Genomic DNA, 12,992 nt, shown 5'->3' with positions numbered 1-12,992 from the left:
CATCATGGTGTCAGGTATGCTAAGATCTGGGAGCCTGTTACGGTGCATAACATTCCTTTTACCAATATGACATGACCATTGTTTCTTCTAACTAATTTGGCTTGAGGTCTGTGTGGACAGATCTAAGTATAGTTACTTTTGCATGCTTTCAGATTCCTTTACTTGGACAATTATTTTCCATCCTTTCACTTTTGGTCTATATATACCTTTGCTTATAAGAGTGAGTTTCTTGCAGGCAACAAACTGTTAGGACTTGTTTTAATCCAATTAGCCAACCTGTGCCTTTGAATTGGAGAACTAAGACCATTTATATGCACCACTTCTCTGTTGAAAGGCACATGCTACCATACTTTTGTTCCCGTTTTAGTTGTTTTGAATAATCTGTGTCCACTTGTGCCTTATTAGTGCTAGAGTCGAGAAGCTTTGCTGAACTGATGGTGCTTTATTTATCCCTAATTCTCATTGGATTATCTGCTCTTTGGGTGAAATCTATTCTTTCCTGTTTCTAACAATTATGTTCATCTCACCTAATGTATTCCTATCCAGTATCATAAATCCCCTCAGTTTATGCTCATCTTAGAAGGTCTTTATTTCTCATTTTGTTGTGAAGGATAATTTGATTGATTCAATATAATAATCTGTTTTCTTTCACAGCTTGAATGTTTTCATGGAAGCCCTCCTGGCCTTTGGAGTTTCTTCTGAGAAACATTTGTGTGTGTGCCAACACTTCTCTCGTACAGATTTTGATATTCTTTCTTCTAGTACTTCTGGCATTTAGTTATAGTTTCTGTTCTGGTTATGTCAAACTGGGATTCCAAATGTCTCCCGTTGTTGGCTATCTGTTCTCTGCCTAAGCCCTGTATTTCCTCTCATCTGAACTGATTACTGATTATAATAGTGTCCAGTAGTTCTTGGGTGTCTCATTTCTCCTTTCTCATTTTTCTTTATTGCTGTCTGAATATAATAATCAAATTTTGTCTTCAAGCCCTGGTGTTCTTCCCACTTAACCTAAGGTGTTAGTGATGCTTTTAAATTTGATTTATTGAGATTTCCATTTTCAAGATTTCTTACTGGTTCTTTTCTAGCATCTCTCTTGCTCCCTCCCTCCCTCTCTCTCTCTCTCTCTCTCTCTCTCTCTCTCTCTCTCTCTCTCCTCCTCTCTCCCTCCTCTCCCTCCCTCCTCTCTCTCTCCCTCTCTCCCTCCCTCTCTCTCTCCCTCTCTCTCTCCCTCTCTCCCACCCTCTCTCTCCCTCTCTCTCCCCCTCCCTCTCTCTCCCCTCCCTCTCTCTCTCTCTCCCTCCCTCTCTCTCTCTCTCTCCCCTCTCTCTCTTGTTCTCTCTCTCCCTCCCTCCCTCCCTCCCTCTCTCTCCCTCCCCTCTCTCTCTCCTTGCTGATTCTTTGTGAGTTTCACATCATGTACCCAAATCCCATTCATCTCCCCATCCCTCCATATCTGCCCTTTGTCCTTGCAACCTCCTCCCCCAAGAAAGCAAAACAAACAAACAAACACAACATCTCAGTGTGGAAGTTGTAGTGTGTCACTCTTTGTCACACAGGATAGCCTTTTACCCAAACAGCTTTACATGCAAGTATTCGTTGCAATAAGTCACTGGTCTGGTTTGAAGTCTCTGGCTTCTGGTACACTAGAAATACTGGATTCTCACCAGGGCTCCTCTTGGATATACTGTTGTTGCCGTGTGCCATAGGGATCTCACAGCTTTGGATCTGCAGGGCACCACAGCAGCTCATAGATGAGGTAGATGTTGAGGTGGGCCAACTCCCAGCCCTGGGTCTGCACCTAGTGGTAGCTGAGTTGTTCAGCCCACCAGCTCTCCTGCACACACATCACTAGGGCCAGCTTTCCCACTTTGCCCAGGTGAGGGGCAGAGCCATGCAACCTGCCAGGGTTAGCCTAGGCTCTTCCATGCTTACACCATCAGGACCAGCTCTCTAGCACCACCCACTCTCCTGAGTGCTACAGCATGTGAAGGGCAGGTCCAGCTCACTTGCTTTCACACCCTCAAAGCCAGCTCTCTCACACTTCCCAGTGAGGGCCGGGGCCAGCTCTCCTGCACTCACACCTTCACACCCAGCTCCTCTATATTGCCCAGGCACGGGTCAGGGCCAGTTCTGAACAACCTTCAGACATCAATACAGCCCCAGGCAGCAGGGATGGCCTCATGGCCTTTGGTGCTAACATGGGCCATGGACATTAACACAGACTTTTACTGCCATAGAGCCACAGACATGGCTCTTGGTGGCAGTATGGTCCGGGACATCACCATGCCCTCAGGTGGCAGTGCAGGCTACTCACATCAGGCTGCTCCTTACCACCCTCACAGCTCCAGTTCTGTGTCTCTTTGTAGTGCACAAACCATCTGCTTCTCTTTCTCTTCCGTCTCTCCATCACATATTTGCTCATCGTAGTGGTGTCACTGGGTGCTTTCCCTGTGCCTCTCCTCTCTCTCTCTATTGATTTTCTCTTTCATATTCTTTATTGTCTTCCTTAATCCAGCTATTTATTTGTATCTTTCTTAAATTTATTTATTTATTTATTTATTTTTATTTTTTTTTTTTTTTTTTACATTCTTTGTCCAGGGATCTGGAGATTTATCTCAGTGGGTAAAGTGTCTGCCTTGCAAGCTTAGGACTTGAGGTCAAGCTCTAGAACCTATATAAAAATATCAGATAGGATGATGCACATTTTGTAATTCCAGATCTAGAGAGACAGAGACAGATAGTTCTCCAAGGCTCACTGGCCAACCATCTTAGCCTGCTTGGAAAGGTTTAAGTCAGTGAGATATTCTGGCTTTAAAGACACACAGAGAGAAAGAATTTGAAGGATGGCATATATGAGGCTGTCCTCTGGCCTTTACTCACATACACATGCTCATACACTTTCACATATAGACCTGTACACACACACACACACACACACACACACACACACACACACACACACACACACACACACACACACACACACACACACACACACACACACACACACACACACACACACACACACACAGACACACACACACACACACACACACACACACACACACACACAGACACACACAGACACACACACACACACACACACACACACACACAGACACACACACACACACACACACACACACACACACACACACACACAGAGACACACACACACACTTTAAAGTTTATTTTTCTAATTTTTAAATTTTTTTTAAAGATTCACTTATTTATTGTGTATACAGTGCTCTGCCTGCAGGCTAGAAGAGGGCATTAGATCGCATTTGGTTGTAAGCCACCATGTGGTTGCTGGGAACTGAACTCAGGACCTCTGGAAGAGCAGTCAGTGCCCTTAACCTCTAAACCATCTCTCTAGTCCCCTTAAATTTCTTAACATGACAAAAGGGTCATATTCTAAATGTGCACAAGATAACAATATTTCTCAAGCACAACTAAATGTTCTCGTCTGAATAAAATCCCATTTCGGGGCATGAAAACATCCTTCTCGCCTCTCTGATGAAATAAAAGTGATTTTCAGCAATATGCTTAACTTTGAAAGCTCACTTAGTTTTAAGGGTTTAGCAGATCTGTTTCCAGAGTCTGTAGGAAAACCGAGGTTCAGGCTCTAAGATTTCCCCTGACCCTTGGGAGCAGGCAAGAGAGCCCCTTCTCAGTCAGCGACCTCCGCTGATCTAGTGTCACAGCAGGCCTTCGTCCCCTCAGATGGAAAGGTGGAATCTATTTTCATGTGACGCAAATAAATTCACAGGAAAAACCCTTCTGCCTCCTAAGCTGCAAACCACTATTAAAATATGAAGTAGGGCTAGGCATGGTGGCGCATGCCTTTAATCCCAGCACTCGGGAGGCAGGCGGATCGCTGTGAGTTCGAGGCCAGCCTGGTCTACAAAGCGAGTCCAGGACAGCCAAGGCTAACACAGAGAAACCCTGTCTCGAAAAACAAAAACAACAAACAACAAAAAAAAAAAAAAAAAAAAAAAAAAAAAAAAAAAAAAAGAAAGGAAGGAAGGAAGGAAGAAAAGAAAAGAAAATGTAAAGTAGGGGCCAAGAGGTGGCACAGCGGCAGAGAACACTGACTGCTCTTCTGGAGGACCTGGGTTTGAGTCCTAGACCCACACAGCAACTTACACTAGTCTGTAACTCCAATACCAGGGGATCTGAAGTCCTTCTCTGGCCTCTACAGGTAACTGCACACGTGTGGTGCACAGGTACACATATAGGCAAAGCACCCATACACAGAAACTAAAACTAAAAGCAAAATGTAAATTATGTCATTATAATATTTAAATAGATGCAGATATAGATATATCCCAGAAGGGTGGCTGAGAGCCATGATCAGGCTAGACTTTGCTGTCCTCACTGTAGCATGGATTCTACAGATGGATTGGGGGGTGGGGTAATGCAGGCAAGTAGAGCTGTTACATTGTTACCTTTGACAGCACACCAAATAACCACCTGCTCATAGGACTCCGGCAGGGCTTCCCCAAAATCTGCTACCACACACAGAAGGAATAAGTTGCTGAAGAGTTGGTTTGCTTACTTTTTAAAAAAGTAAAAAGAAGCAGGGCGTGGCGGTACATGCCTACAATCTGGGAGGCAGAGGCAGGCAGATCTCTGTGAGTTCAAGGCCAGCCTGGTCTCCAGAACAAGTCCAGGACAGTCAGGGCTACACAGAGTAACTGTGTCTTGAAAAACCAAAAGGGGAGAAAGAAAGAAAGAAAGAAAGGAAGGAAGGAAGGAAGGAAGGAAGGAAGAAAGAAAGGAAGGAAGGAAGAAAGAAAGAAAGAAGAAACCTGGTTAGTTCATTAACCAAATCCTAAAGTATCCAAGTACTGCTAACAACCTTTACAGTTCTTTGATGAATATGAAGAGACCCTGTAATCAGTGCCGTAAGCTAGGATCTGAAAGTAAAGTTAGCTGATGAGCATGCGCAGTGAAAACAGTCTTCCTGGTTTATATCTTCCAGTTGCCAGAAAGCTTGCAAATGAATACGGCTTAAAACGCTTGTCAGTAGGAGATGCACTGCGTGGCATGTTAAACAATCACCCAGAGACGGAGCTGTCACTCATGTTAAACTGGCACCTTCACAAAGGAATGACAGTGCCTGATGAACTGGCTGTTCAAGCTCTAGATATTTCCCTGATGGAAAGTGTGTGCAATACCATAGGGTGAGTGGGTGGGTCTGGAAGTCAGGGCAAAGGGGCTGGAAGTTATCTTAAAAGGTCCTGCAGGCGGGGTTGGAGTGCCCTAAAGGGGAGGAGCAGACTCTTAGACTGAGCACTTTCATGGAAAAATTCTCTTTTTCTGTCAAGAATCGAGGCTTGAATTCATGGCCAGTTAGCCCACAGCCCCCATTACCCTGAAGCACAGCCCGCAGAAGGGCAATGAGAAATTTTTGTTTGTCTGTTTGTCTGTCAGTGTGATCATCGATGGCTACCCCGTAACCACGCAGCAGATGAATCTCTTGGAAGCGAGGTCGATCATTCCCATGGTCATCTTTGAGTTGGATGTGCCGTCCAAGGAGATTTTCAAAAGACAGCTGCTGGAAAAGAAGAGCGAGCAGAAGTAACACTTGTCGGGGAACTGTGGGGGCGGGGGGAGCTGTGGCGGCGGGGAGAGCTGTGGGGGCGGGGGGAGCTGTGGGGGCGGGGGGGGAACTGTGGGGGCGGGGGGGACCGCGGCCATCTGCACTGGGTATGTTTCTTGCCTTTAACAGTTTTCCCATCACTTCCCTCTTCCCTCTTCAGTATGCCTTATCCGATGCACAACAGCACACAGATCATAGCTTATAAGAATTCGAAGTACCGTAAAAACATCGGCGAGATCAGGAAATTTTATCAAGAGCAGCATCAAAATTGGCACGTGATTGATGGGTTTCATAGTAAGTGGTGGGTGTGGAATAAAATCACCAAAGATATCCAGCAGATGAATAGGTACATACAGACATACATGGAAAGAATAAAGGAAGGTAAGAAAACATTTCTCTGTGTGTATGTGTGTGCACGCGCTCATGCACAAAAGCATCTTCGTTTTGATGATGAATCCCTTTATCAACTTTTGCTTTTCTTGCCTGCAATTTTGAGATCTGACTAAAAAATAAATAAATAATAAAAATAAAAAACTGTTGCCTACACTGACATGTTGAAATGTTTTTCCATGTGGTTCCCTGTCTTTCTCTCCCTCCCTTCCTACATACATACATACATACATACATACATACATACATACATACATATATTCTTCTCCCTCTCTCCTTTTCTCTCTCCCTCTCCCCTTCTCCTTCCCACTTTCTCTCATTATCCTTAATTCCTTTCCTCTCCTCCCTCCCCAGTGCTTCTTGTGTCAGGGTCTTGCTCTATGGCTGAGGCTCTGCAATCCACAGAGATCCCAGTAGTTCAGCCTACCAAGGCTAGGATCCTAGGCACTGACTTCCTGTAGTTTTAGGTCTTGAACGCATTTGAAGTTTTTTCAGTATTTTAGTTCTGTTGTTGCTTTGTAGGGCTAGAGATTGAACACAGAGCTTTTTCACATGTCAAGCTAATATATTCAGCATGGAGCTATATTCTCAGCTATGTTATTCAGTTCTTGTTGCTTTGGCAAATGCCTGACAACAAGAACAGTTTAAGGAGGAAATCTTATTTGGACACGTTTCAGAGGTCTGAGTCCGTCTTGTCTATCATGGTTGCGTCTTGGCTGTGGGGAGGCACAGCGTCACCGTGTAAAAGATGTGCTAATTGTTGTCTTAGAGACTTTCTGCTGAATAAGCTCACCTTCTCTAGTTCTTTCTGAACTCTGGCCAGCTGGTTCAACTCAGCAGTTCTGGCTCAAAATTCCTCTTTGAGCTGACTGGTTCAATCTGGCTTCTTTCAGTTTCTCACTTAATTCCTCTGTTTGGCCTCAACCTAACTCTAGCAATCATCTGCTCTCATCTTCTGGTTCTTTGTGACTCTCTTCCTCATCCTGTGCTCACCTGTGTCCAGCTTGTTCTCTCTGAAGCCTGTCTCTGCACAACTCTCCCAGTAAAGTCCACCATACACATGCCACACCCTTTCGCCCTCTCCTGCTCCCTTAAGCCACCGCTATTTACTATCTATCCTATCTCCAGCTCTTTCTGTCAAATCTTTCTCTGATTCTTCACTTTGTCTGCCCCTCAATTAGTCCTCATTTTCAAACATGGCTGCTTCCTTCTACAAACTAACTTTGCCTTTCTTGTTTGGGATTAAAGGTGTGTACTAAGGGTGCGTCTGTTCCCCAGCCATATCACACAGACCTAGAAAGTCCTGGGATGTTATCCCTTGCCAGAGCTTCGATGTTGCTGGGTTGAAATTCCTCCTCAGCCAACAGCTGGAGACCAAGTCTTTATTACACATGAGGGGCATTTTGTATTCAAATCACAGCATTCAGGGGCTGGAGAGATGGCTCAGTGGTTAGGAGCACTGGCTGTTCTTCCAGAGGACCTGGGTTCAAGTCCCAGCACCCGCACTGGCAGCTCACAAATGTAACTCAAATCACAGTATTCCATCCTTGGTCCCCAAAGCTCTTGGCTATCTCAGAATGCAAAATGCATTGAGTGTATCTCCCAGAGCCTCCGTTGTCCAAAAGTCCAAATTCTAAGTCCTCTGAGCTGCAAGGCAAACCTTTCTCATAAAATCAAAAAGAAACTTTCATGTGGAGAGATATGATGGTATTAGATAAAATCCCATTCTAAATAGGAGGGAGGGATAGGAGCCTACCAAGACATTATAGACCAAATGATACACCCACAGCTCCATGTCCAACATGGTTTGTAGTGTTTTCGTCTAATGAAAATGAGGGTTGAACAGCCCCTCCCACCCCCAAGGCTAGCCTCACCCCAAGGCTAGCCTCACCCCAAGGCTAGCCCCACCCCAAGGCTAGCCTCACCCCAAGGCTAGCCCCACCCCAAGGCTAGCCCCACCCCAAGGCTAGCCCCACCCCAAGGCTAGCCCCACCTCAAGGCTAGCCATGTGTGGTCCACGAGGCCTCTCCCTTAGGCTAGCTCCATTCACGCCTTTCAGCTTTCCTCAGCAGACCTTCTACACTCTTGTCATTCCTGACATCCTTGCATCTCCATTGTGTGACCATCAGGCAGCACCATTTCAGGAGCTACCTGCAGAGATCTTGGCCTTATCACACAGCCCTCTTTTAAAAACCTTGGTGGGCACGTCTATGACTCTATAACTCTCATTAGTCATACCTGAAATGACAGCATCACCAGGATAACCATTTGCTTATTTACTGAGTTTTTGGGACAGAGATTGGCTGTGCACCACAGAGTGGCCTCAAACCCTGGCTTCCTGAGCACCAGCATTCCTGGTTTGCACCACCTCATCCAGCAGGTAGCCTCTTCTTCTGAGGGAACAAGTCTTTCAAAAGGCAAGGGGGAGTGACAGCACCAGCAAAGCAGACATCCTGGTCTTTGGGAATTGTGTTTGTTTCTTAAGGCTACTAAGAAAAAGTGCCCAAACTAAGTGGATTAAATGACCAAAAAATGTATTGTGTCACAATTCAGGAGGCCAGAAGTTTAAAATCAAGGTGTTGACGGCGCTGTGCTGTCTTTGAGGACTTTATAGAAGTACTTCGTGAAAGACCTGCTCCATGCTGTTCTCTCTGTTTTCAGCACGGCCAGCAATCATTGACTGATGAGGTCGTCATAGCAACCCTGTCTCTGTCATTGCATGGCATTCTTTTTGTCTTTCTGTCACATGTCATGCTCCTCTGTGTCTTTGTTCATCTGTACTGTTCTCAAGGTTACATTCAAAGGTGCTATGGATGAATACTTCAATGTCTCTTTTAAGAGGACATGGTTGATCCTGGAAAACTAAACTATCTTGTGGTATCCATTACTATTGATTGTTTTTCAAGACAGGATCTCAATGTAGCCCTGGCTGGTCTCAAACACACAGAAAGCCACCTGCCTCTGCCTCCAGTGTTCTGGGAGAAAAGGCACGAGCTTTTGGCATATCTTTTTTCATTAGAAACAAATACACAGAGAGAGGAAATGACTCATAAGGTATGAACAACACAGGGCATGGATCCACAACAGTGCAAGAGACAAGATGGCACAGCTCAGTCTGTGTCCTGCCATGGTGCGCATGATACAGTGACCCAGTGAACCGATCAGATTTAGGTTCAGTCACTGATAATCAAGACTGATACGATCAGACTTGCATTCAAATTGACAGGGTAATTAGGGAAATTAGGGAGCAAGAGTGTAATAGAGAGGGTGTCAATGTCACTTTGTCTTAAGGCAAGTAACATTACTCCAGAAGCCTTTGAACTGTGAAAGATAGAAAGATGTTAGAAAACTATCCAGTTGCCACCCTGAGCTCTTCAGAGTGGACCAGGACCTAATGAAGCGGTCAGACTTCATGGCTGCTAACCATTTTTGTGATGCTCAGAGGCTGAGTCAAGGTGTCTAACTCACCTTTGATGATTCAGTTGAGTCACAGATTTTCCCACTTGGAAAATCTTGTGTTCCAGCAGTGTGCAGCTTAAGGACGTTTCTGGGTATGCTGCATACCTTGCTTACCTTTAGGAAGTCAGTGGAGGATGACAGGCAATAAAATAATGTTTCTCAACACCTGCCTCACTGAAAGAGGGCTATGATTGCTGAACCGGGAGTCAGTATCAGCACTGTATAGACAACACTTATTAGAACATAAATGTGTGTGTGTGTGCCCATTCACACAAATGTATGTATATGTAACTATTGTATACATATAAAATAGATGCATATATAACTATTATTTGTGACATGTATATAGTTGGTGAAACGTAAAAACTAGAACAAAAATACTCAACAAAGATAAATTATTTAAGTAAACCAAATATAGTTACAAGCATAAGTTAATAATCATATATTTATAGTTGATATTTTTTTGTAATAGAATGCTATGCATAAATTCAAAGGAATTGGGTAGCTAGACCTAGTGGAACACACCTATAATCCCAACATTCAGAAAACTGAAGCAAGGCGACCACAAGATCAAGGACCCCTGGGAGTCATAGAATCAGGACATGGCTCCTTGAACACAAACACAAACCAAAATTAAATAAATCTAAAGAACTGGGCCAACACAGAAAGACATCAAAGACAACAATTAACTGATAAGATGCAAATAATGTTTGCATGTAATGGCATAAACATACTATATGCAAAAGACATGTATACGTGCAAGTGTTTATTTAAAAAAGACTAAAAAGGGTATAAACCCAACAGTGAGTCCTGCTCAGGATGGGAAGTAGGCTAGAGGGTACAGGAATAAAGAGTAATTTTTGTTTGCTTGCTGGTTTGTTTTGAAACAGGTTCTCACTATGTAACCCAGGCTGGCTTAGAACTTGTGGCAATCCATCTGCCTCAGCCTCCAGAATGTGGGACTGTAGCCATCCACTACCACTGCATGTTTATAGTAACTGTACTTTTTACTCTATTGTTTAGAATTTTAAAGCGTGTAGTATCAATATAGTGGTGTCTAACAAATTATTTTAACTGTAATCATTGTATTTCCCTGTGAAAATATCTATAATAATGGTTCATATGTTAACGACAGGGAAAGCAGCCTGCATTGACAAATTGTGTATCACGCCTGAAGAGCTGATTTCTCGCCTTGGAGAGTTTGGACAGTTCTGCCCTGTCAGCCTAGCAGAAACTTGCGAATTAATTGACTGTTCAGTAACTAGCAGCTTGGAATTTGCTGCAGAGTTCAGGGGACACTATTATAAAATGAGTTCTCTAGAAAAGCTAAATGTAAGTCTGTTTCTTGTGTAAATATTAATTAAGGAAAGAGAATGTTTTGTCTTAAACATCATTAAATGGGGAACAATAAGTACCTTGGGAATGCTCTGAAAACTGGGACCAAGAACACCCCCTCACCCCCCAGCCCCCAGCCCCCCACCCTCTCCCACCCCCGACTCTGGAGCCTGTGACTCTGGGAACAGTGAGAAACTCAAAGACTAGCCATGACACTACCCTGCCCCCCAGACATGTTTAGAAGGCTTTGGTCAGTGATGGGTCTCCCATGGCCTATCAGGCAGGGAAAACCAACAGTTGAGTGTCCCCAGCGGAGGAGGTATGGAGCACGGGGGCTCATTCTGCAGAAGGACACGGGCTGAGGGAGCAGAGCCAAAGTCAGAAGGGATGAAGCAAGAGCTTGACTGATGCCATCCATGCCAAACAAACAAACAAAAACAAAAACAAACTGGAATTCCCAGTTATCCCCAGCATCTGTGGGGACTGGTTCCAAAACATCCCCTCCCAGGGGTCCAAATTCTATGGATACTCAAGTATTGAGCGGGGTAGCACTTGCACATGACCTAAGCGGTGCATAGCCTCCCACATCCATCACACCACTTCCATGTGGCTTACAGTGTCTAATACAATGTCAATGCCTTGTTAGTTATGTCCTGAGGGGCTTCTTATGGGAGAAGTGACATGAAGGTCTCTCAGATGACTCGAAAGGCCACCGGAATGGGAAAGACAGAAAGGGGCCAGGACAGCCTCCACAGTGGTTCGATTGCTGGTTTTTTTTGTTGTTGTTGTTTTGTTTTGTTTTTGTTTTTTGTTTGCTTTTGTTTGTTTTTTGTTTGTTTGTTTGTTTTGTTTTGCTGTTTTTAATGTGCCCGCTGCTTTATCTCTCTTAATAGAAATTTCTGAAGGACCCAGAACTGTATGTGCCTCCCTTGGCACCTCATGCACTCCCACCTCCTGCCATGCTCCCCAAAAGGCTGACCCTGTCAGAGCTGAAGAGCCGGTTTCCTAAGTGTGCTGAGCTGCAGGGCTACTGCCCAGTCACTTACCAGGATGGAAAGCAAAGGCAAGTCCTTGTATTCAGAGAAGGACAGGACCACAGATTTGCTCAGAATCACTTGGGACAGTTATTATTATTATTATTATTACTATTATTATTTATTCTCGTGTGTGTGTGTGTGTGCGTGTGTGTGTGTGTGTGTGTGTGTGTGTGTGTGTGTGTGTGTAATCTGGTTTTCATTGCTCAGCCAGCAAGCCCCAGAGATCCTCTTATCGCCATCTTGAATGGCACTTTTTAAATTTCCCAATTCATAAAGGAAAACAACTCTTCTTAATGTCAGCTATTTTCTTTAGGAAAGTAACTTTCTAAAAATATATAATTCTGATTTTAAATACTGTTTTCAATTGTTATTTGTAAATGATTTATTTATTTTTATTTTATGCACTTTGGTGTTCTGCCTGCATGTATGTCTGTGTGTCAGATCCCCTGGAACTGGAGCGACAGACAGTTGTGAGCTGCCATGTGGGTGCTGGGAATTGAACCCGGGTCCTCTGGAAGAGTAGTCAGTACTCTTAACCACTGAGCCACCTCTCTAGCCTCCTCTATTATTATTTTATTCTATAACTAAGCGCTTCCCTTTGAGAACTTTTTTCATTTACATCACTCAGGTGCAGAACCCATGTGCCACGTGCATGCAGGTGCCCACTGAGGCCAGAAGAGGGCATCTGATGCTCTGGAACTGGAATTAGAGGGCATTTGTGACCCACCCAGCATGGGTGTTGGGAATGTGCACTCCTGCCCTCTTCAAGAGCAGCCAGGGCTCTTAACCTCTGAGCCATCTTCCCAGTCTCATCTTACTGATTGCCAGGGAGATGTTCCTTTCTTCCTGGAGCTGCACCAGTAGACATTGTAGTCACACAGTACTGCATATTAATTTTACAATATTAGCTACAAAACCGCACACAGTAATTACACAATGATTTTTGTCTTGTTTTGTCTTGCTGATCTTTCAGATATGAAGCCCTCGTGCCTGGTAACATTCAGTATGCTGTAGAGTATCGCAATCGTATATTTATTTGTGAGAGTGAAGAGAAACTCGAGAAATTCATGAGGTGAGATTATTCACCAAATTATAAGCATTTATTATCTTCCATGTTTCATGTACTGTGCTTGGAACTGTGGAAGGAAAAGGAAGGGGAGGGATGC

At 44.2% G+C, this 12,992-nt stretch overlaps 1 protein-coding gene across 1 annotated transcript in view; it reads left to right on the top strand.

The window, feature by feature from the left end:
- Positions 1 to 12,992, top strand: part of Ak9 (adenylate kinase 9) — a 118,031-nt gene that overhangs the window by 99,195 nt on the left and 5,844 nt on the right. Inside the window, exons 31-36 of the mRNA XM_051164063.1 lie at positions 4,985 to 5,186; positions 5,437 to 5,583; positions 5,766 to 5,986; positions 10,590 to 10,786; positions 11,683 to 11,852; positions 12,800 to 12,898. Coding sequence (XP_051020020.1) covers positions 4,985 to 5,186; positions 5,437 to 5,583; positions 5,766 to 5,986; positions 10,590 to 10,786; positions 11,683 to 11,852; positions 12,800 to 12,898 — 1,036 coding nt within the window. The remainder of the gene's footprint in view (positions 1 to 4,984; positions 5,187 to 5,436; positions 5,584 to 5,765; positions 5,987 to 10,589; positions 10,787 to 11,682; positions 11,853 to 12,799; positions 12,899 to 12,992) is intronic.

Source organism: Acomys russatus, chromosome 21 (genome assembly GCF_903995435.1).
Source record: "Acomys russatus chromosome 21, mAcoRus1.1, whole genome shotgun sequence".
Lineage (NCBI taxonomy): Eukaryota > Metazoa > Chordata > Mammalia > Rodentia > Muridae > Acomys > Acomys russatus.
The sequence above is the reverse complement of the archived record's forward strand: the minus strand, read 5'-3'. Positions and strand labels throughout refer to the sequence as shown.